The sequence below is a fragment of the Sapajus apella genome, unplaced genomic scaffold, assembly GCF_009761245.1.
Source record: "Sapajus apella isolate SASKATOON/1434 unplaced genomic scaffold, GSC_monkey_1.0 scaffold7, whole genome shotgun sequence".
NCBI classification, from domain to species: domain Eukaryota; kingdom Metazoa; phylum Chordata; class Mammalia; order Primates; family Cebidae; genus Sapajus; species Sapajus apella.
Window position 1 is genome coordinate 11,126,139 of NW_022436947.1, and position 24,343 is coordinate 11,150,481.

The window sequence follows — 24,343 nt, forward strand, 5'->3', positions numbered from 1 at the left end:
TATACTTCATAAATCTCTTACTTAAAAGGCCAGCACTCTGTCTTCATCATCTAATTGATTAGCCATTTTCTAGTCCACTAGCCTGCCTCTACACATCACCAACAACGCCTTCCACCCCAGCTCCCAGCCTAGCCTGGGGCGGAGGTACATCCCTGTGCTTTACCTTCCTAATACCATCTCCTGCATCTTCTCAACAGAGGCTGTCAACAATATCATCACATTTCTGGGCATGCAGCCATGTGAGAGATCCGATAAGGTACCTGAGAACAAGAATTCCCATTCGCTCTACCTGGCAGGTAAGAAGCTTCCATCAGATTTCCCTTCCATTTTGTTGCAAAGCTTAATAGGATATAGATGGGTACCTTATGCCTTACTGTTGTCCCATCAGCCCATTATATGAGTAACAATTTGAAACCCAGTCAAAATGAGTAATTTGTTTTGCATGCTATTCTTATTAAGATGTATATTTGGCCTAAAACACTTAAATCTCTCCAACAGATACCAAGGCCACCACCAACATTCCTTTTGAGTACTCCTGAAACCCAGTCAAAATGAATAATTTGTTTAGCATGCTATTCTTAGTTATTCTTTTAAGATGTACCTTTGGCCTAAAACACTTAAATCTCGCCAACAGATACCAAGGCCACCACCAGCATTCCTTTTTAACACTCCAAATTGGTATTTTTAAATACCTTCTATGTACCTGGTTTCATGGGAATATATATATATTGGAATTTATGCATGGGATTCAATTTCCACAAATTTCTAGAAAAGCTAAACTAATAGAAAGGAGATGCAGGGAGAACATTATAAATTTCATTATCCAGTGCTTGTTTTGAGTTCTTAATATGGTTTTCCTCACTTTTTTCTCTCAGGTATATTCAGAGGTGGCTATGATTTATTGGTGAGGTCCAGGCTGGCCTTAGCAGATGGAGTGACCATGCAGGTGACCGTCAGAAGCAAAGAGAGAACACCTGTAGATGTTATCTTAGCTTCTGTTGGATAAAATCTTACTGGACAGGAGGAAGCTGATGCACACTTCACAGTCAGTGGGCTTTTAGGCTAGTGGCATCAGTTTCCCAGAATCACACTTTTGAAGATGAATGACTTTGGAGAAGCAAATTAAACATTTGGCCCTGAGCCAGCAGATCAAACAAATTCTACCTTTGCGCATGGGTTGGTTTTTTCTTTTTATTATACTTGGTCAGCTTTGGTATGATGGTACAGCTTTGGGTGACCCTGAAAATCAAATACTATCCTGTGCTCCCGCTGCTTAACTTCATTTTATTCTTTAATTTAACATGTATCTGAAAGCTCCTGGCAATGTTGGAAAATTTTATCCCAGAGGGGTGGTGTGGGAGGGGAAGCCAGAGTCCACTTTTGTCACAATTCATTTTTATTAATAGAAAATAAACACTTATTCCAGTTTCAAAGTTGTTATACTTGAAGTTGCTAATTTTTAAAAAATGAATTTTAAATAATCACTTAATAATCCTGCTTTGACTAAGACAATGAAATGTGGCTTAAAAAAAAAGTATTCAGCACCATTTGCTCATAGGCCTTTCAGAATTTGTTCTTAAAGTTTCTGGAACTTTCCTGTCTGTAAAGTACAGGAATTACTGAGCTACATCAGAAAGCCTCTGTGGGACAGGCAATGGGGAGTTACGCAGTCATCATAAAGGAATCCATGTACATTCAGCATGGTGACTTGTACTACACAACAATTCCTTTCCCTCTGCAGTAGCTCAAGAAAGACATGCTTTTTAGCACTGAGGTATGAGGCGTGTCAGACTGTTATTTGCTGTTAGAATTGGTCTGCCCAGCTAATAACAGTAAATCTCTGGCACAGATGCTATTGGTCCTTAATGTCCTGTGATTTTAGGAAATAGTTTGGATTTAGTTCAATTTATTCAGAAATCAAACATGTTTAATTAGGTTCACTACTCTGGCAGAGTAAGGGTATGCTATGCTGGGTCTTTATAAAGTATATATAATGTGTAAGTAAATCATAGACCTAAAAATCACACTAAGAATACTATATTATTCAAACCAATATCTATTTTAACAAAATGTTTATAACTAAAAACAGCTGATGAAACTAAATCAAAAGGTATGACAAAGAGGACTCAGCTCTGTGTTGCTTAAAGAACTTTTAAAATGCATGTGCCCATAAAGCCATTCAAGGAGACGGAAGGAGGCCCCCTTCTCCTCATTCTTACTTTAGAATTCTTACTGGGCCTGGGCCAGAAATTAGCACTTCTAAATATTTCAGAGAAGTCCAAAGTGTTAAAAAATCTTTTATGCAAAAGAACGTCTTTTCAGCATCAGTGAATAGTAACACTCATCAGAATTTCCCAATAACACAAAAACAAAGCCAAGTCCATACATTTGATCAGATGTCAGAGTAATGGGAGGTGGACTGTGATGGCAACCTTAGTCAGAGCTCCTGCTGGCTTCTTCCTATACACTGTTCACCAATTTGATAAAGTGGACTTTGTGAGAGAATAGTGTTTGATGGCCAGGACCTCTTTTGGGCATTTCTTCCTAAGTAGAATACACAACAGATAAGGGAATAGGGGAGGTAATACAGGGAAGCTACTCTTTCCAGCTCAGAAGGAGTTGATGAAGCCCATATATGCATTCAAGAAGCCCATGGGATCCTCTAGCTGTGGATAGTGGCTAATGTGGTCATCCAGAATCGACACTGTGGACCGCGGCAGCGTTTTCCTAGTGGAAGAGAACAGCACGCAGGTGAACTTGAGGCTGGAGGGGGAGGGATGTAAGCCAGTAGGAAGCCCCAGTAAATGACCCTGTGGACGCACCACACTGGAGGGAGCCAACAAAGAGCTTATTCAACTTCTACTCTGAAATTGTATCTTAGGCAGATAAACTTGCCAATTCCATTTATACAGACTAGTTTTTAAATGTTCATACTCCAACAAAGAACAACTTGAAAATAGAACACTTTTGCAACAATTGTCAAAGCAAGATGACTTTCAGCTCCTTAGAGAAGGATGAAGCATCAAACAACTGGATCACACAGCAACTCACTGCCCAAGCAGAGATAACCAAGGATCTTCCCTTAATCCCAGGAGGAGATGAGAGGGGGTATTTTATTAAAAACTATATGCAAGCTGTTCACTACTAGCTTGTATCTGGTAGGCCACAGGAAGGTATGGAACATTCTTATGTGACATGATCAATCAAGATTTCATATTCTGATACCTTCCAAGTACCTATAGAGAATTGCAACCAATGAGAAGGCACTATTTCACAATGAGCTCTTCTCAGTCTCTCCTTGCCATCTGCTCAGCTTTAGTCGATGAATTGTCTTTACAATCGGACTAAAACAAACACTTCATAGGATATATCCACTTTCAACCTGTGACTCACGTGAGAGCTTTTTGTACACCTAGGAATATGTAGCACTCATGACAGTGAAAACAGACTATGTATAAATCAAGAGAATGTATAACCGAATTTCTTATTACAAAATACTCCTCAACTCAGTCTTTTTATTGTTTCCTGGATGAACAGTGAGGTCACAGACAACGGCTAGAGCCAACAGCCTTCAAGCGATATTCTGTTTGCCATTGTCAGGATGAGATACTAACAAAACATTGACCTCTCTTGGGGAGACTCACCTGTACAGCTCCAAAAACTCTGGATAGGGATTTACAGGATCCAATGGCCCATAGATAAAATGAACTAGGAAAGAGAAAGGGAATGAAATACTTAACAGCTCTCACATCTGTTCTCCTACTCCCACCCTAAAATTAACTCCTCTCCAAAAAAAAAATGTTTTCTTCTTCCTTTTATTATAATTGAGGCAAAGTCTCTCTCTGTTGCTCAGGCTGGAGTGCAGTGGTGCAGTCGTAACTCACTGTAACCTCAAACTCCTTGGCCCAAGCGATCCTCCCACCTCAGTGTCCTCAGTAGCTGGGACTACATACAGGTATGCACCACCACACTTGGCTAACCTTTAAATTTTTGTTTTTCTCACTCTGCTTCCCAGGGTGGTCTCAAACTCCTGGGCTCAAGCAGTCCTCCTGCCTCAGCCTCCCAAAGAGCCAGAATTACAGGCATGAGCCACCTCACCCAGCACAAGAAAATATTTGCTATAAATAATTTTTTGTGTGATCGAAAACCTAGCTTGTCTTACTAGGTAAGCTCTAAAGAACTGCTGGGAACGCACCAGTTTGCCTCTTACAGAAAACCATTTGGTCCCTCATTCAGCTCTCTCGCACCCTGGACCAAACGGAATAAGCCCAACTTTCAGCATTCTCTAAGTCCAGGATACCATCATTCCTTAAATCTCTCTTCAGTTATAACAGACCCTTGACATTTGAAATCAACCAATAATTTCCTGAGCACTAACCACTGTATGTGAAACACTAATTTTCTTTTTAAATCCTTAAGAATGAAAAGACAAATGAGCATAGACCACCTATAATAGCCTCTTGATTAGTAATCCAAACAGCTTCTGTCCGAGCAGTTCAGCATGTAATGCGGCAGTCACTGACAATGCACAAGAAATCAGTAATACCAACTACCTTTGCAGTAATGTCTGTTTTTTATATACTTCACTGTACATACACACATCACTGATATTCCAAATGTCATGCGTACATCTGCCAGTAAAATACAGGATACCCAGTTAAATTTGAATTTCAGATGAAAAATGATTTATTTAGTGTAAGTAGGTCCCAAATATTGTACACCTACTTAAATAGTAGAAAAGCATTTGTTGTTTATCTAAAATTCAAATTTAACTGGATGTCTTATATTTTTATTTGCTAAATCTGGTAACCCTAATTGTATAGAGGAGTTGCCACTATTTTGACCTTTTAGTCCTTCAGTTTCCTATCAATAATATAAAAATACTCACTGGGGATAGTTACAGAGGCAAGAGCTCCCACCCAGCGCCTTCTGAACTTCTTCCTCTGATTGATGTACTGTAAGAGACTGTAGGACAGGTAGGTCAGCATGAGCAGAAGAAGAAATCTTTACTGTTACAGGGATTCAAGGGCATGACATGAACCACAAGGAACATAAGATATAATTTCTTAATCCAGAAGCAGTTTAGCATTCCTGGAAATATCCCACTTAATTTATCCATTTCTGTTAACCTCTAGAGATAACCACCATGTAGCTATCTATAGTAGTGATTATGCCTACTATCGATATAAGAATCAGTGGTTTTGTGTATTTATTACGCAGGGAATGAGATCTAGGAAGGCTGAAAGTTGGTTTGGATTATATGTGACTAAGAAGCCGAGGTCTAAGGATCCAATTTTGGCTCCACCACTACCTACGTCTGTGACTTAAATGTATAATACAGATTTTTCAACTCAGTTTCCTCATTTGTTTGTTTTTTAAAAAAAGATCCAGGTCTCCCTATGTCACCCAGGCTGGAGTGCAGTGGCTATTCACAGGTACAATCATAGCTCACTACAGTTGTTAACTCCTAGCCTCAAGAGATCCTCCCACCTCAGCCTCCCAAGTAGCTGGAAGTACAGGCATGTGCCAAAGAACCTGGCTAGCCTCCTCATTTTCAAAATAAGAGGATTGAAACACATGATCTGTGTTGACGTCTACTTTTTTTTTTTTGAGATGGAATCTCACTCTGTTGCCCAGGCTGAAGTGCAATGGCTTCATCTGACCACAGATAAAATGGAGAGAACTCCTCTTTCTCCATTGTAAGACACCACTGCCACATTTTAGAACTCAAACTCATGTATTCTACTCATTCTACCTGGCAACTCCAGGACAGTTATTTTTGTGAACCTCAAATATCACATCCTAGAAACAGTATTTACTTGTTGGAAACGAAAGCATAAGAGAATTTTATAAGACAGTCTTAATTGTTTTTCAGTTTTTTTAATACTAAAATGAAATGTTCAGGGATCCTGTGGGGAGTTAGGAGAGGAGGGGAGGAACGGCTCCCTCTAACACACAATTCCCAGCAAAGCCATCAGTAAAAACACTGGAAGCTACACTGACCCAGATGGCTAGGAGACAGAGCCTTATCCCAAGTAGTTACGCTGTCACCACCTCTGGGTCCCCTGTGAAAGTGTCTATATTCTCATGTGAACCAAGGCATGGGAATTCTTTGTACAAGACAGACGAGAAGTCTGCCCTTTTACTCCCTGTTGCTGCAGAAAAGATAGGCAAAAGGAAGAGCCTTGTACCTTGAGGGAGGCACTAGGCTACTTCCACAACCATGATTCAATACTTTGAAGCATTTAATACTAACAAAGAGTCCAGTTTCACTCTATTTTCCATATCTATCTTCTTAGGAATTATAGACCATGACTTTTTGGTTTGCCTCACAGGTCATCATCAGCCTTCCAGTGATAGGGAATAAGCCAGCAATGAACAAAACCAGTAATTCCCACTCTCCAAAAAATGCTTCTCTGGAAACCAAAGCAAAGGGTAATTTCTTACCTGTCAATGACTAAGTTCCCGTCATTGTTGCGGATCCCTGCCCACATGTCCCACAGCTCACTCTCAGAGGGCCGAGTATACGGCCCAAAGACTGGGGTGAGACTGAAAGAGTCCAAACGCAGGAAGATAAGTGTGAGGAGCACTCAGAATATTCAATATGGCTGGAACTCAGAGGCCATGCAGTCCGACCCATAAGTGATTTATGAATTCCTTCTACTTCCCTGACAAGTGGCCAATACCTTTGCTTTAAAAATATCAGGCCCTAGGATTTGGCCCAGAATTGTAATGGCAGCAACTTTTCACATTATTCCTAGCCCACAGTCAATCTCTTGATAGTGACACTTACCCTCGCGAGAATACAAAGAAGTTCATCAGTCGTGTGAGGATGGGTGACAGCACACCTCCATCTTTGAGTAGCTGGAGGGGAATAAGTGGAAGTAAAGCTCAAGAATCCAGAGGAAGACCCTCACCGAGGCAAAGCGTTTTATACTAGGAACTAAATCTTTAGCCAAATCTCCTGCTACTGGTTTGGTACTTGGCATTTTGTTTTGCCTACTCACATTCTTCTCTCAAGGAAGACAAATCTATTTCTAATTGCATCTAAGATACTTTCTACAATTCACTAAACCCCTAAAACTTTAACTCTGGTATATTCAAGTTTAGAGTTAGGATCCTAATTTGTTCAAACATCAAGCTTATAACACACATCTTTCCATAGCTGTACTTCTCCAAATATTTGTTGATCTCTTATTCTTAGAATTGGTTTGGGGTTTATGTAGGGGTCACTGCCTCTGCTTTAGTTGCCTAAGAAGGGGAAAAACTAACTTCATTAATATAAATTCACAGGGGAGAGGATTTAACTACTTGCCAATTACAGGAACAATGGCCCTTAAAAAGTCCCAGCATTATTTACGTTAGTACAAATCTTAAAATTAAAGGTCTATCAGTGAAGTAGCCAACCTTTTGGAGAAGCAGTGGACGGTGAGTCTCAGGAAAGATACCTGTAGGAGAAGAGACTTTTCTGAGTCACTTACCTATAGCTTTTTTTTTTGTTTTTTTTAATAGAGATGGTGTCTTACTATGTTGCCCAGGCTGCTCTGGAGCTCAAACAGTTCTCTCACCTTGGCCTCCCAAAGTGCTGGGATTATAGGTGTAAGCCACCTGGCCCAGCCTACCTACAACTTTAGGTCAAAGACAAGCCCATAATCAGAGACCGTGCACACTATTCACCATCACCTCTGCAGCCTTTACTATCAAAACAGAATTACAAATAAAAGTGTAGTACTGTCATCTAATTACTTCTCCAGGGAATTCTGTGTTTAACTGGTCACATTATATCCCACTGCAATTACTTTTCCCATTTTAAAGATAGTGAAACAGGAGAAAATATATGGTCATCCAAAATGCTGATAAGCAGGCTCTGACTCCCCTTAGCATTTCCCCCGTCACTCAGAACATAAGGGTTAATGATTTGGGCTTCAAGAATAAAACAAAAAGTTTTTAAATAAGTCCTTTAAAAAACCTAGAGGTTTTCCTTTTCCATTTCTCTTCAGAGTCAGTGGAAGAAACCCATGAAGGCATAAGTGATAAAGAGACAGACGGACATCTCTCCCAGTCTGCTCTTAAGGCATTCAGGGGACATTTGGGTATTCACAGACTTACAAGCTGCCTGCCCAAAAGGTCTAATCAAGGGTTCGCTATTTTCTAACTGCACCTTGGCATTTCCATCAGTTAGGAGTTGGGGAATCTCATACAGTTAAGTCCTCACTTAACATCAGGATAGGTTCTTGGAAACTTCAGCCTTAAGCAAAATGAGGTACAGCAGGTCCTTGAATAATAACCTTTCTTTAAAGTAGTGATGAGAAGAAAATTGGTTCTATTATAATGTTTCAATTAAAGTCACAGTTTCCAAGAACCCATTAATGACATGAAATAAGGATTTTCTACACTAACATCATAGTACTATTAGAGACACGTGTGGCTTTTTTCTTTATCTGCAGTCCTATACTCTCATAACCTACTGCAGTTGTTACAGATACGCAGTCTTTACACTCCTCACTACTTCTGATATAGCCGTTACTAGGTCCTCCGTTAGTCCTGCTAGCTAATGCATTCAAAAAGCCCATGACTAGAATGCAGCTTTATATTGACTACGTCAATAAAGTCACTATCCTTTGTAATCCTGCTTGTTTCTGTATTTAAAAACTTTCTGGAAAAGGGCCCATAAATCTCGTCAGACCACCAAAGGAGTTCATGGCACAAAAAAGGTAGAGATCCCATAGTTTAATTACGTCTACTTGCAATATTACTGGATTACCATTTAGATGTCGCTGTGGTTTCTAAAGATGGCCCTTCTAGACTACACCCATTTTCTACCTACCACCAAGGCAATTACCTCCATTTGACAGACAGAGACTCTTTATGGTAAGCCGACCAGATCGATTCTGCTTGTACCTAGAAGGGAGATAAGGAAACACATATGTAGCTGAGCAGACTTAAACCAGCACACCACTGAAGACAACTCCCAGGAGAGAGAAAGGATAGAAATCTGAGTCCAGAAACAGTGTACTCTCCCCGCATCATAAGCTAAAGTCTGAAGCTCCACTGACCTATAGAGAAGCTCCTGAGCAACAATATCTCCATAGTCATGAGACAGAAGGTTGATCCGGCGGTTCTGGAGCCCCAGATGCCTCAAAAGAGCTTCCACGATGCTGGCCTGCTCAAATATGGAATAGTGATGCGGTCTCTGAGGAAAGGAAAGCCCACAGAGACAGGATGAAGTCATAAGTGCAGCTCTCTTTGCCAGCCTGACCCCTCACAGTCTATGCCCACCCCACACCCCATCACCAGTCCCAGATAGGTGCTGCTTACCGGTTTGTCACTGAAGCCAAAGCCTAAGAAATCAAGAGCAATCACCCGATGAAACCTCAAGGTCAGACCTTCCCAAATCTACAAAAAAGAAAGGATGATTTGGGCTTTCTGCTTCTGCGCTTCCCTTTCACCAGAGCTGCAGCAGCCCAGGAACTTCAGCCCTATCTTGGCTTAACAGACTTCCATAAAGAGAAAACCCCATGAAACCACCACAGGTCCCACAGATGATCCTCTTGGAAAATGCTTCATTCCTGGTAATTAATCTCTATTGAGGGAGGATAACTTGGTGATAATCCCTTCTAGATTGCCAAAGAGTTATCATTCCCTTATAGTAAATAAGGAACAGTTCAACATTTAATTTTTTTAAAGCAATTCAAATTTGCAAGAGCCTTCTAGTGCTAAAAACAAAATCTTTGGGGTTTTAATTTTAATTTTTTTCATTTTTTAATTTTTTGAGACAGAATCTCACTCTGTCACCCAGGCTGGAATGCAGTGGCAAGATCTTGGCTCACTGCAACCTCTGCCTCCTGGGTTCAGGGATTCTCCTGCCTTAGCCTCCCAAGTAGCTGGGATTATAGGCATGTGCCAGCATGCCCAGCTATATTTTTAGTAGAGTTGGGGTTTCACCATGTTGGTCTGGCTGGTCTCGAGCTCCTGACCTCAGGCCATCCTCCCACCTTGGCCTCCCAAAGTGCTAGGATTACAGGTGTGAGCCACTGCACCCTGCCGAGGTTTTTTAAGACATAGTAGGGCCTAGAAGTCTGACTTCATTACCTTGTACCAATCATAGCTGGATGTTGGAAAACCGTGTAAAAGCACAACTATCTCCGGACTTCCAACCACACCCACAGAGTCTGGGAAGAAGGAAAGTACAATCAATTAGGCCAAATCCTTATAAAAATAACCCTTGAAGATGTTAAAATCTAAGTAATCTGATGCAAAGGACAAGAAACTGTGACCAAATTGACATTAAAATGACACATTCTTTTTTAAATGTAAGCTTATTGCATAGGTAAGAACAGGCCTTTTTCTCCTTTTAATCTATATCAAAATATTGTAAAATTCATGCTATGTGAAAATACTTTAAGGCACCTTGTTTACTTTTACCTAGGTGTTTTTAAAAAGCATATCCCCATTTCTCCTTTTGTTCTGTAATAACATGTAATCTTTTTCAACAGTAAAAAGTAAATTTTCACAGTTAAAAACTTATGCGTACAACACATAAACTACAAATTTTTTATACTTTATCATGAATGGCCTCACAGAAATTCTCTAAGATATAGCAACTATTCCCAAGGAACACCTTTAGCGTATGCTGTTTGCCCAGCACTCTATTTGGCAGGAGACCCAATCCAACATCAGAAACATAATAAAACTATTACAAAATCCTGTCAACTATAAAAAGGGCTTGACCAACATAGACGTGAACTTTTTTAATGCATATGACAATACGGAAGCGTTCCGCATCATCTAAATTAGGTAAACATTTAGATAATATTAACCTTGCTAATATTAATATATTAGATTAAAACTGGTACATTCATATACTGCCAGTGATATGAAAATTTGGTAATAAGGTTTTCAAAAATAATTTAGAAGCAATAAAATATTGTATATACTTTAGCCTAAGAGTTTTGTTCTTGAAAATCTATGTAAATAAAATCATTCCACTTATATAAATAGTATAGTTTGAAAATGTAAGGAAAAATAAACTACAGACATGAAGCTTTTCCTTCATCATTAGTCATTTAAAACTAAAACCAAAAATAACCCAAGCCAACATAATGAAAATTGTATACTTATCTAATTGAATATAGCAAATGAGAGGAGGTCAGGAGCAATAATGAAAAACGGTTTATGACAAACATTTTTCGTTATTGCTCTTGACCCCCGCTCAAAAGAAATCATTTCCAATCTGTTTCTCAGTTTCTTCACCTATAAAATGAGGTTAATGGCACCTGTCTTCAAATGCTGTTGTAAAGATTAAACAATAAAGGCTAGAAACATAACCCAGTGCCTGGCATATGGTAATTACTTGATAAGTAGCGGTCATAATAATCATCACTAGCAAATTTATATAATGGTATTAAGACTGAAATCAGAGTTACACACACTACAAATAATATATAGAAAACAATAAAATGAAATCGGGGATGGTGAGGAGAGAGAACCAATGGTAGTTATATCTGTGAACATTTTATGTATTACCTGATACTGAGGGCGCTCAAAAAATACTAATATCGGAATACATATCAAGCTACAAAGATAACTTATACTAAAAGGTGAGGTCTGCAGACTGGAATCTCAGTCCCAATTCCCATTCTCCCAGCAGTTTTCTGAGCTTCTCTGCAAGTACATTACATAGAAAAAGAGAGCGAGACTCTCCTCCATCATTAAGGAGCAACAAGAGAGCAATAGACACAAAATAAATACTTTAGCTAAGACTCACATGACCGATACACGCATGTGTTTCAATAGTCCACTTCTTACCTTGGTAGAAGATACGCAGTCCCTTGTAAGTGAAAAACTTGCCTGAAGACTTCCATGAGTGCAGGGCAGGGGAGAGCTGAGGGGGTGGGATGTGCAGGTATGCAGCAAGCAGGGGCATAGCCAACAGCCCCACCTGGACCCACCACTCCCTCATCCTGTAGGAAAAGCAGAGACCCACTGTAAGCAGTCAGGTAATACAGTACACTCATCTACAAACCAAAACCTAGTAAGGTGGGGTGGGAGATTGCTGTTACCATGCAATGATGACTTGCCATTCACATAGGCACAAAGCTGACCAAGACCGTAATTGAACCTCTGTCTGTTATAGCAATCACCACATTTGTTCGCCATTTCTAATTTAAGGGGGAAAAAAATACGTATTTCAACATAATCCTCTTCCTCTGCTCCCCAACTTTAACCCCTCAGCCCCTCCCCTTGTGGTCTTCCTAATACCTGCTGAAGAGGTCTTTAATTAAATAAAAGGGAAATGACTTAAGTGCTGGACACTGTTTTGTTGACTTGTATCAAGGTTTCCAAAGTAAAAAATAAATTATTTCATATTTACTCCAAAAGCTCCACCATCTACCCACTAGCCCCCACGAGAAAAATGTTCAAAATATGTATATGTGCTATTTCTCATATTTTAAAGAGTATGTATGTGTAGTAACTTATCACATGTCCTCAAGCAGAGAGCTGCTCCTGATTTTTAATACATGCTTATCAGCCCTCCTCTGCCTAACTGAAGCCCCATTTAGTACTCCTATCTGGATTTGGGCTGAGAAACTACTCAGGGTAAACAGTCTGTGAAAGTAAGATAGCCGCATTGTGTATTCCAACATAAGCAGCTTTGTCATGACCCTGAATATCTAATCTCTTGAGAGGTCAGGGCAGTAGATTATATTTCTGCTTTTCTTAGCAGACTCTTGAAGTTTCCATTTATTTAATTTCATAAGACGCTCCCCCAACCCCCAAAAATAAGGCATAACTCCTACCCAGCATGTGAGAATTGATTTCGTCTTTGGAAAAAGAGCACTAGTTGGTACACCCAATCCTCCCATGTCCAGGACTTCAAAGGCACAAGTCAGTTTATCCACATTGATAAGGAGCGCCAAACAGGAATTAGAAACAGTTCTGTTTCAAGACTATGACTTCTGATGGTCGCCGGATCAAGAATTGTCGGAGAATGGAAATTCTCTCAAAACAGCCAGAATAGAAATAATACCCTCCAAAACTAAAATTAGAGTTGTCATAGAGCTAAAATAAATTAATTGCTAAAGCCCTGGGTGAAATGGCTTTCTGTCTGTAGACACACTCTTCTCTACTGCCTGTAATCTACCCATTCGCTAACTTCCTCAACCCAACAGATACTTCCCCTCCCCGCAACCCCCCCCCCCCCCGCCCCAGCCCCGGATTATTTTCCTAAATTCTAAAAGCAAGCTTGTGGTTCTACAGTGGTAAAATAACCATGTTTCTTAAAGACTCTCAGCTCCGCAGCCTACTTTTTAGGCATTATTATAGTAGTCATTTCTCTTTTTTTCTCCAAAGCACCATTCTATAAGATGGATAAAATGGTTTGGTCCTATTTCTCAAGGTAATACTATAAATGATTCAAAAAAGTGCCAGAACATGATGGTTATATCACTGTTTTCACCCTACAACAATAGCAGGCTAAGAGCGCTCAAAATAATAATAATAATAATAATATTGGAATACATATCAAGCTACAAAGAAAGGTATACCCCAGTATCTCCTCTGAAGGTCAGATGACAAAAAGCATTAGGTTTTGACGGTCATCTGCTCAGTGCTATCTGTCCTGTACTTCAATACATATATTTTCATGTGTGCATTTCATTATTCCTTTCCCCCTATGCTTCTCATCGCATTCATTAACCGGGTTCCAGCAGCTGAATCCCTGCAGTGACTCAGCAGAGCCCGGGAGGGGCGTCCAGAGCAGCAAATGGGACTTAAGAGAAGTGGAGCTTAAAAAACGAGGCGACCGACCAACACTCTCTACTCCCGGACACCCCCCTCCACACCCTCCTCCTCTTACTCCAAGAAAGGAAAATGGGAATCTCTCAGGGAGCCGTTTTCTGTCTTATTACCTCAGTAAAAATGCCCCTACCACCTTTTAGGATTTTTAGGAGTGAAGCAGTCTGGCAGTCAGTAGGTAAAATGGGTTAAACAAATACTGTTTGGCCAAAATCCCAATTATTTGATGAGCCATGAGTAGAGAGAATAAGCAAACTCCAGCAACAAACTTTCTGGAAATTTCTGAGCCTTGATTTCATCTTGTAAAAAGGAAAAACGCACTCGCGTAATAATTCCATCCAACCTGCCGCCCACCTGATGGCGTCGCCGCGAGATAAACCACTTTGTAAACCCGCGAAACCAAGGCGAACAATCCCTGAGCCACAGAACAGTTTGGTCAAATCAGCGTTCTCACTCACGCTTGTTACTGAAATCTGAAAAATACTTACGGCGGCTGGCGGGCACTGTGACTTCTAGTCACTCTGCGGTGACTCCCGCCACCGCGGTACCTGGGTCTCGAAATCCTAAGTTGCCCCGCGGCGATCTCGGCACTGCGATTATCCCGTTCTTGAAATCCTAGGGTGCGCCATGGAGATATTGGGATTCTAAAAATTCTAAATCGCACCCGGGCGATGCTGGGGTCTACCCTTTAAGTCGCGCCACGGCAATGGCGAGGTCTAAAAATCCTACATTCCACCAGGGCTTTTGGGGGAGGTCTAGAAATCCTAAATCGCGCCACAACAACGGCGGATTCTAAAAATCCTACATCACACCAGGTCTTCGAGGGGATCTAGAAATCCTAAATCGCGCCACGACAACGGCGGGGTCTAAAATCCTACGTCGCACCTGGGCTTTTGCGGGGGTGGGGGGGTCTAGAAATCCTAAATCGCACCACGGCAATGGCGAGGTCTAAAATCCTACATTGCACCAGGGCTTTGCCGGAATCTAGAAATTCTAAATCGCGCCACGGCAACGGCGGGGTCTAAAATTCCTAAATCGCACCAGAGAGAAGCCGGAGTTTTAAAAATCCTAAATCGAACGACGGCGATGCTGTAATTTAGAAATCCTAAATCATGCTACAACAACGACTGAGTATAAAAATCCTAAATCGCGCCAGGGTGATGCCAGGATCTAAAAATCCCAAATCGCACAAAGGTAATGCTGGGGTCTAAAAATCCCAATTCCCGTCAGGGTGAGACCGGGGTCATTATGGATCCTAACTCATGTCAAGATGACGCTGGAGTCCATAAATCCTAAATCTCACCAAGGTGATCCCGGGGTCTAGAAATCCTAACCCAAGGAGAAATCCTAACCTGCATTCTGAACACTCAACTGCATGCAGGAGTGACACCCCCTCCTCAAGTCGGCAGAGCGGGCACGGAACGCGTGTCGCCTGCAGATAGAATTTTCGCCCGGGCAGCCCCGGCTTGGGCACACGGTCAGCCGCTTGCCTGCACTCTAGTCCCGGGGCGGCCAGCCACACCCCCTGGTTCCCGCCGCACACCCACCTGCGGAGGCGATCTCGGCGCACCATGGCCGCGTTATCCCATGCCGCCCGCCGCAGCGTTGCAGAGCACGGGGCGCCGCAGCGCCCGCAGCCGTGCTGGGCCAGGCGGCAGCTGGGGCGCAGCCCGCAGCCCACAGCCCGCGCAGGGCGGCGCCACACCGGGCAGCTACAGCCACTCGGGCGTGCGCTGCGGCACTGCGCTGGCGAGGCGCAGCTGCCGCAGAGGAGGTGCCGGGGTGTGCTGGTTGCCGCGGCAGCGCAGAGCGAGTGGGCGCCGACTTTTAGAGCCCACCCGCGCCCCGCCCCTAGCCCGCCCATCGCCGCAGCACCCCTATCGCCTGCCCCTCTGCTCGCCGCAGAGCCCCTCCCAGCCACTCTGCCACCGCCACGGCTGCAGAGATGGGGCGCCCCTCTTACAGTGGCTCCTCTAGTGGGCCCCTTCAGGGGTGTCGAGCCTTGAAGGGGACCACTAGATCCCGGTCCTCAAGACCCCACTGATCTCTGGCGAACCTCAACCCTGAGCCCGAGATTCTGCTGCAGAAACCCTCCCCTGGCGAGTTAATGCCATTGACAAAAACGGCAGACCCTTGAGAGCCCCAACACTTCCCTTAGACCACCTACAAGCCCCATAGGAGGCCCACAAGCCCCAAAGGAGGATGGCCGCTCGACCTAAGGGGCAGCAGGGCTCAGGGGTGCCAGCCGTGGCGCCTGCTCCCATCCCACGTCAGAAGCGTGGGTGCTGAACTGTGAAAGGCGGCAAGCCACAAGGGCCCAAGGCCCCCTAAGCCCGTAACTACAAGTAACCACCAAAGGGCATAAGCAAGCGGCCAGGGAGCAACAAGCTCTGCTGGACCACCAAACTAGTAAACAGATTCATGGATACCATTATGGACAAAGTTGCACAAAGTCCGGTTTCTCCAGCTCTAGCAGCCGCCGCGGTGTGGGGCATGTTTCCTTTGCAGCAGCACGACATGGTCGGCGTGCCAGACGCCCCGCAGCAGCAGCACCTTCGCAGCCCAGCTCCCTGCATGTGCCGGTCCGCACTGCACAGAACGGTGGGCGCAATTAAGAGAGCAAAACTCCCTTTATTGACGTAAGATAGAATCACATTGCAAGCACCTAGAGGCACAAGAAAGAGGGAGGAATTTTTCTAATCCATAATCCTTTAAAGGCATCCCTTACGCCTTTGAAAAATGTAGAGTATCACGAAGGGTCTGTGTTCATTTTCTGACCGTAAATTGTAATACTGATGAACGCCCCCGGGGTACAAGTGGGTGAGCAGAGCGGCCAGCCGGTGCCTGCTGCATCCAAAGGGGGCGCTGCAGGCCTCCTTTCGGCCGCACCTGGCCCAGGACCTCCGCAGCTCTGCAACGCTGCAGCCCGAAAGGTTCGCCGCTGGCCCGCGGGGCGCCCAACCCAGACCCCGGGAAGACCCACGGACACTGCGGAAACTACCGCCTATGAGCGGGCCATCAGAACCTGTGGCACAACACAGGTACGCTTCTGCCGAGTTCCGGTTGCCCCCCGTAAAAACATTCATGAAACAAACACTGATTTAGCACCTACAGCGCACTAAGAGCCAAGGGTGCGAAATAAATGAGAAATAGCCCCGGCCTCAGAGCAAGACACGGGCCGGGGAAGACAGACAAGAACTGCCGCTTTTTAAAATTTTCCTTTTAATTTCCTAGCGACGTTTGTGGCAGGTTGACTCCCTCCTCCCTAACGAACAAGGCCCTCAAAGGCCGAGCCCAAGTATTATTCACCTTTTGTATCCCCAGAGCCCGCCATGGTGCCGGCCACAAAGCTGGCCCCTAATAAATACTGCTTGAATAAGTACAAGAATTTGAGGGCGCACAGGGGAGGAAGTAATTAAGGGGAGGGGGGAAGGGTGGTCTTGAATGATGAATAGACATTTACTAGAGAGACAAAGAACATTCCAGCCGGAGGGGATGGCTTTCGCAAAGCACCGGAGGCCCGGGGCCGCACGTTTCAGGAAAACGGGAAGTCCTTTGAGCCGGGACACCAACCGGCAAAAAAATTAGGCTAGAAAGAGAATTTCATGGTAGGGAGTTAGGAATTTGTTCCAGAGAAAATGAGAAGCCACAAATGGATTTAAACTACAGTCTTAGCTGGTTATTTAACAAAATTTAAATTAGTCTCTTTACAAGTCAAAGATTGCCTATTTTAACTACCACTACATTTTAAAGACTGCATTACTCTGCAAAATCGAAATCTGTCCTTCCAACAGAGTAAAGGCTTTCCTATTTTAATAATAACAATAACAAAAGACTTTGTATTATATATTTTTCATAGTTATTGTCAATGCAACCTTTGAGCCCTACAAACAATTCAACACTTTCATTCTCACCAGGCCAGAAACACCAGCATCCAAGATGAAGGTGATTTTCTCTTTAATGGACTGCATGCCCCACAAAAGATCTTATTCTGAAGGCCATGGAACATGTCTACCCACATGGATCAAGTGGGCAGACAAAGAAAACAGTTTAAAGGTCCTGTGGGAAGTGGGGAGTGCCGGGGAGAGCTCCTGAAGACAACAGGAATTCCAAGTCTGGCACTCAGGAGAAATCGTCCTTTCAGACTGAGTAGTTAGGAAAAACTTCCCTGAAGGAGGAGGGATTGAGATTGAGATGGGCATGGAACCCAGAAATTAGGCAGGGGAAGCATACTCCTATTTGGAAGAACCCTGACCACAGAAGTCAGCTCAAAGAGATCAGCATGACCCAACCAGGAATTCGCTGTCAGAAGTCTAAAGGAAAAAATGCTGGCCATAATCCCCCAGGAGCCAAAGAGTTAACAAAGCTTCTAAATGTGCCTGATTTACTTCCAAAAAGGAGCTTCCTCCGCAGGGGAAGAATTTGACCCAAGGTATAAAACACTTGGAGCCCTGAGAAAACACACAGCCACACATAAATTCAAAGTCAGCTCTGGCTTGCTGGCAGTGGCACCCTTTCAGTTCCTCCAGACGGCTGCTCTCCTGGGCCGTGCAAGCTATCTCATGCAGAAGTATTCCCTCGGCCAGTGGCTTATCAGACATTCTTGTCACATTCCAATTCTAAACACAGTTCCGCCTTATAATAAGACCTCAGATTTGTGCAAAAATTCATATAGAAAGCTCTGCATTTATTATCTTGCTGTGCACAGCAGTGGTATGGGGTCAGCAGGGAGGGTACCATGGATTCAATAAGCATATTTTTCTAACCCCAGTTTGAGACCCATAATATGACAAATGCGGGATATTTATGGAGACAACAAGCCACAACTGGGACTGCCACTTTCAAGAGCCATCATTATAGATTCAAATCAAATAAAACACCCGTATGGGAGAAACTTGGTTGAACAGAAACACATGTTAAAGAACGAAGGGGTTTTGGTTGAGAAACTTAGTGAATCAGTGTGATAGGACCCTTAAAAAGGCTACTGTGATTGTAGACTGTGGGGAAGTACAAAAATAAGTGAATTCTCTATTCTGCTAGTTAGAACTCACATAAACCATTTTATTCTGTTCTACAGAGCAGACAGATATTGAGACACAGAAACAAATAGGAATGTGTTCAGAGAAGACCAACTAAATGAATTGCAAACTAAAGGTGTAACAGCTCTCATAGTTTAAGCTCCTACCGTGAGCATAGATCTTCAACCAATATATCCCTAATCCTCACAGTAGCCTGGCTAGACGAGTATTTTCACTCACAGATTTCAGAGAGATACAGCAGCTCGGAGCGCTGAGCGTTAGATGTGAAGGGGCTGGGAACTGAACGCAGATGTGCCTGGCTCCAAAGCTGGCCCTCTTTCCACTACTCCACACTGCCTCCCTGTTTGAAATAGCTGGGCATGTTTATTTAGTTTGAAGAAAAGAAGCCTTGTGGAGTAAGTAAAAGAAGGAAATGTGTTTGCAGTCCTCAAATATTTGTGGAAGCAGCATTAGACATTTTATTCTGTATGGCTCCAATGAGTGCAAATTATAGAGAAACAGATGTCGATTCAACATAAAGAATTTTCCAACAGTAGGGGCTGTCTAGAGGGATTGGGTGGCTTGGCGATTTGGGGATGTGACAAATTCCCTGTCACTGGGGGCTGGGGAACCCTGTTGCAGGTATGCAAGCTCTGCATGTAAGACTGAATGACCTGTGAGGTCTTTTCCCATCTGGTGTAAAATAAGGCTCCAAGATGAACTGGAACTTGACCAAGGTGATCCTCTACTGAGGGGACAAATCCACAAATCAATCTTCCCTAGTTATGTCCCTCAGCCCAGAACCCTTTGTACAACATGCTGCTTCCTGCTGAAGGCAAGACAAATTGAAGACATTATCAATTAAATCACATAAACCTGACTCTCAACCAAATTAACCAATATGGCCAGGCACAATGGCTCACACCTGTAATCCCAGCACTTTGGGAGCCTGAAGTGGGCAGATCACTTGAGGTCGGGAGTTCGAGACCAGCCTGGCCAACATGGTGAAACCTGTCTCTACCAAAAATACAAAAATTAGCAGTGTGTGGTGGTGTGTGCCTGTAGTCCCAGCTACTCAAGAAGGCTAGCTTGAGCCCCGGAGGCAGAAGTTGCAGTGAGCTGAGATGGTGCCAATGCATTCCAGTCCCGGCAACAGAGAGAGATTTTGTCTCAAAATGATAATAATAATTATTATTATTATTAACAAATATATTCCTGAAGCGATTGGTGTCTTCCTCTTCATTTTCAGGTAAAAGTCTTTGGCTATAAAAAAAGCTCAAAAGATGAGTGGTAAAAGATGAGTGGTAGAGGGAAGCAGTGGAACTGAATAATCTCTTATCCAAATAAGATGACCCTAAATAACAGATGGCTGTTTCTCCAGGTGACAGTATTAGTGGGCACCCCTAAACTATCCTCATACCCCTTCTGCATTACTCCACATATCCCATTATCCCACACCTGGTACTTCTTCACCAGGTACTCCTGGGCCACTACCACGCCTAGAGGACATCTTATCCACTCAAACAGATAAATAGGCTGAAGGATTCTAATTAACTAATAGAATCTTGCATTTTTATAGCTCTTTACCCTTTCACATTTATTATCTCATTTGTCACTCACCACAGTCCCCTAAGGAAAACAGCTACTTTCTTTAGACAGGCAATTTCCTAGCTGCCTGAGGAAGAAAGGGATCCAAGCATAAGCACGGTCGCTCTTTCTCGCTTGCTTTTTTTTCCCGTTACTCCTTTCCCAACATTAGATGATGCCTCCAGCCAGGATGAGTCAACCACGAGCAGGTGCTTCCGTTTCCTCGATTGCTCTCCTCGCCTCACACCTTCAGCTATCCCCCCTCCCTGCACCCTAGGCCGGCAACCGTGCCACCACTGCCGCTCTCCGCCCTCGCGACCCCAGTGCCCGGACCAGCACCGCAGTTCCGACCCCGAACAGCCGTGTGCCTGCGACCTTTCCTACCTCCAAGGCTGGCTGTCCCCCAGGTGGGGAGGCGCAGCCTCCCAAGAAATCGAGTCCTCAAGCTCAGGAGGGCGGGTGTAGCCAGCTAACGGAATGACTAAACGCTGTCGCGAGGTCAAGCCTCGGCGAGGGTTGTGTGACTTTTGTGTTCTCGTCGACCCGGAGGTGCTGGGAGACAACGATCAAGGCCCTCGCCCACGTGGCCCGCTTGTGGGCCGGCGGCGGCGCACCTCGTGCAGGGACCCACGCGCCCCGCGGAGCGCTTCCCTGGCCAGCACAGCCTCACGCCTCCTGGGCCACGCGCACTTACCTGGCCCCAGGACTGGTGTGGCACACACACACGAGCCACACCCCCCAAGGGGGGCAGTCCCACTCCTGAGGCGGGCTGCGAGGGTGCAGGGGAGGCTCCACTCCTTCCCCGCCCGCCTCTTACCTGATTCAGGTAAGACCTGGGCTACAGGACTCCATGTTTGGGGGAACCGGTTGCGCATGCGCTTCCTGAGGCCAGAGGTTCTCGGCCTTCACCCAGTCACCAGGAAGGACCCGGCCGCGAATACGTGGCTCGGGGCTAGAGCGTCGCCAGCTCCGCGCTCAAGACCATAGCCCCCAGCCCAGCATGTGCTGCCACCTTCTCCCTGCCAGGCGTCAGCGCCACCTATTGCAAAGGGTATGAAATGGCAGGCCGTGGCTTCCGCAATAGCCTACGGCATTGGATGAAGAGAATAAAATTGTATCTGGCTTGATCTGAGTACTTTTACGTAATAAAAGTGAAGGCCAAAGAAGTGACATTTTCATAGTTATTAACTAAGTAGAGTTCTTTGGCGAGCCTGCCATATTTCAGCCATTCCCCTAATTGCGCAATTACCCTAAAGATGCCCAAGTCTCCATCTCCAGCCCTCCCTCTACGCCGCGCTCTAGATCCATATATTGCCTTTCTACTCTTCACATGGCAGGCACAGACATCTCATACTCAACACAGGCTAGGGTGAAATTCACTACCCTTTCTCTACCTCCTCTTTCCCACACTGCAAACTGACCCCTGTCCTCAGAACTGATGCTTCCTTCTCTAGTCTGTATCTTGGTTAATGCACTTCCATCCGCCCCTGTCTCCCACACACTGTCACCAACACCTGTTGCACAATGGAATGAGGCCAAGGGGTTGGGCACCGTTGGATGCAGATCCCAGCAAATTCCCTCCTCCCCATCCTTTTCATCTTACCTCCCAAGGGCCTCTTGAATTCATCTTGTTCCCCTCCATTCCGAATGCCATTTGCCTTTGTTCGGGGCATCATCTGTCACCTGGACTGCAGCCTCCTACTTGGCTTCCAAGTCGCCACCATCCCACCTTTCTAGTCCATCATTCACACCCATGCCAAAGTGATTTTTCTAAAATGCAAATCTGATCACATCTCTCTTCTAAAACTCTTTACTGACACCCTACTGCTGGAGCTAAATTCAAGCTCTTTAGCTCCGCATGCAAAAACTTCAAAATCTGGTCCTTGCCTTGCCTTCCTCTAGAATCTTCTGTCTTACCACCCCCATCTTACCTACCCCCACCAAAACCTCATGATCTGACCAAACATTACTAATTATAGTTCCTCCCAAAACACCATGCGCTTTCCTTTCTCTGTGCCTTTATACATGTTCTCCACAACCCGCTATCACTGTCCCACTTTGGCTACCTAAGAAATTCCTGTTCGTTCTTCAAAAGTGTGAACGTAATTTTCACAGCCTCTTGCAAACCTTCCATGAAATTTTCTTATGGAAATAATCTCTCCCTCTTCTGCGCTGTCTCTGTCCCTCGGTTGCCTTATTACTTTGTCTTCTGATAATGTTTGCAGGCCTCTCTTGTTTCTCCTACGACAGAGCTGAGCTTCTCAAAGACAAGGACACCATCTTATTCATTTCTATATAACTTTTGCAACCCAACATTCTAATTTTATTTTTATAGACAAGAGATCTCATCTTGTCTCCCAGGTTGGGTGCAGCGGTGTGATCATAGCTCACTGCAGTCTCAAACTCCTAAGCTCAAGAAATCCTCCTGCTCCAGCCTCTCGAATACCTGGTATTGCAGGCATGCACCACCATGCCCAGCTCAACCCAACATTTTGTAATAATGATGATAAGAATGAGTAAGAGCAAACATTTGTTAATCACTTTGTGCCAGATGCTGTGCTGAATTTCTTATATGTACATTTTTTACTTCTGATGCTTACCCTGAACTAGTATTATCCAAATTTTACTAATGAGAAAACTGAGGCTTTGTAAGATTAAGGAGCTTGCCCAGGGTTGCAGAACTGGAAAATTGTGGAATCAAGATTTGAATCTAGATCTATCTGTTCATGTTTATCTATTCATCAGTTTGGTAGAACTAAAATATTTGAAAAACCGCTAGTCATTTTTTAAAGTATTAATGCTTACAGAGTTAATTTATCTTTTAAAAGAAAAATACATAGCTGTTCTACTCTAGTGGATGGAAATAGTGTTCTAACTTAAACTAATGGTATAGAAAGCCAAATAAATACTCTTGATGTCAGGCTAAATAGGAAAACTATCCCACTCTTATCCCATATAATCTGTTCTTATATATGAATGTTTTGAGTGTTTTTGCTTAGAGATTGATATATTACCAATGATAGTAGATTTTTCTTAAAAACTCCGTCTGAAGAAGAGAGATCTAAATCGAAAGACACCATAGAATGTTTAATGAGTTGTGAGAGATGAAGATGCCAAGATATTGTGAGGGTTGTGTGAGGTCTAAATGAGTTAATATGTGTAAAGCGCTTGGTGGAGTGCCCGGCACGCAGGAAGCCCTTTGTTATTGCTGCCGCTGTTCTTATTAAGAACTTCAAGTAGCTTGCAATCCAGTGGTAGAGATAAACACATAAGCTGACAAAAAGCAATGTGATACATGATGTAATTCAGCATGATCAAAATTCTGTGGGCATTCCAAGGGGACAGGGTCTGCCAGGGAACAGGGAGAGTGGCAGGGAAGCAAGATGGCACCCAGAGATCCCACAACTGCAGAGTGAGCACCTTGCTAGAACCAGAGCAATACAACCAACCTAACTTTTTCAGAAACACTTTGTTGGCAAATCTTTACGACAGAAGGCTTTATGTCTTAAAATCCGCAATGTTTAAAGTTTCCACAGTTTCAAGCACTCCTTTGCCTCTGGTGGTTGGGGGAAGGGGGCCGCTGGGCAGAAGAGCAAGGCTTTCACTAAGATGATATGAGAATGGGGAATGGGGGGAAGAGGTCTCTGAAGCTTATGAAGATATGGCCCAGTACTCAAAGAAAGTTCTGGCCTCACCCAGAAGTCCAACTAGGGTGTTCAGACTCCAGGAGGGAAAGGCACATTCCCATTCCCCAGGCTCCAGTGCCTCTCTAGCAGAGGAGAAACAGAGGAGCACAGACTTGGTGATGTGTACATTGAGCAAGAGAGAAGGGGTAGGCAGTGGGGCTGTGGCCCAACTTGGCGGGCACTGCCCAAGAAAGCCCACCTTTTTCCTCCGGCCCCATGCCACGTGTCTAGCACACTAACTCAGTGTTTCCTAAG

General features: G+C 44.0%; 2 protein-coding genes across 4 annotated transcripts in view; one reads left to right on the forward strand and one right to left on the reverse strand.

Annotated features, from left to right (window-relative positions):
- COPG2 (COPI coat complex subunit gamma 2) overlaps nucleotides 1–1,429 on the forward strand; it is a 126,400-nt gene extending 124,971 nt beyond the window's left edge. Inside the window, exons 23-24 of the mRNA XM_032275959.1 lie at nucleotides 198–296; nucleotides 876–1,429. Coding sequence (XP_032131850.1) covers nucleotides 198–296; nucleotides 876–1,006 — 230 coding nt within the window. The 3' untranslated portion in view covers nucleotides 1,007–1,429. The remainder of the gene's footprint in view (nucleotides 1–197; nucleotides 297–875) is intronic.
- MEST lies at nucleotides 1,379–21,446 on the reverse strand. Of its 3 annotated transcripts, none has more exons than XM_032275960.1 (12): nucleotides 15,345–15,620; nucleotides 11,809–11,963; nucleotides 10,093–10,172; nucleotides 9,319–9,396; nucleotides 9,057–9,193; nucleotides 8,843–8,901; nucleotides 7,408–7,448; nucleotides 6,794–6,864; nucleotides 6,448–6,549; nucleotides 4,889–4,965; nucleotides 3,645–3,708; nucleotides 1,379–2,727 (listed from the first exon to the last, which is right to left on the reverse strand). In XM_032275960.1, exons 1-12 carry the CDS (start codon nucleotides 15,368–15,370, stop codon nucleotides 2,610–2,612), a joined length of 1,008 nt encoding a protein of 335 aa, XP_032131851.1. In that variant the 5' UTR covers nucleotides 15,371–15,620; the 3' UTR covers nucleotides 1,379–2,609. The 3 variants fall into 3 exon arrangements, with proteins under 3 accessions (XP_032131851.1, XP_032131852.1, XP_032131853.1); XM_032275961.1 differs by lacking the exon at nucleotides 15,345–15,620 and adding an exon at nucleotides 21,220–21,446 and having other exon boundaries at nucleotides 1,385–2,727; XM_032275962.1 differs by lacking the exon at nucleotides 15,345–15,620 and adding an exon at nucleotides 14,286–14,303 and having other exon boundaries at nucleotides 1,385–2,727.
- Nucleotides 21,447–24,343: the final 2,897 nt, after the last annotated feature.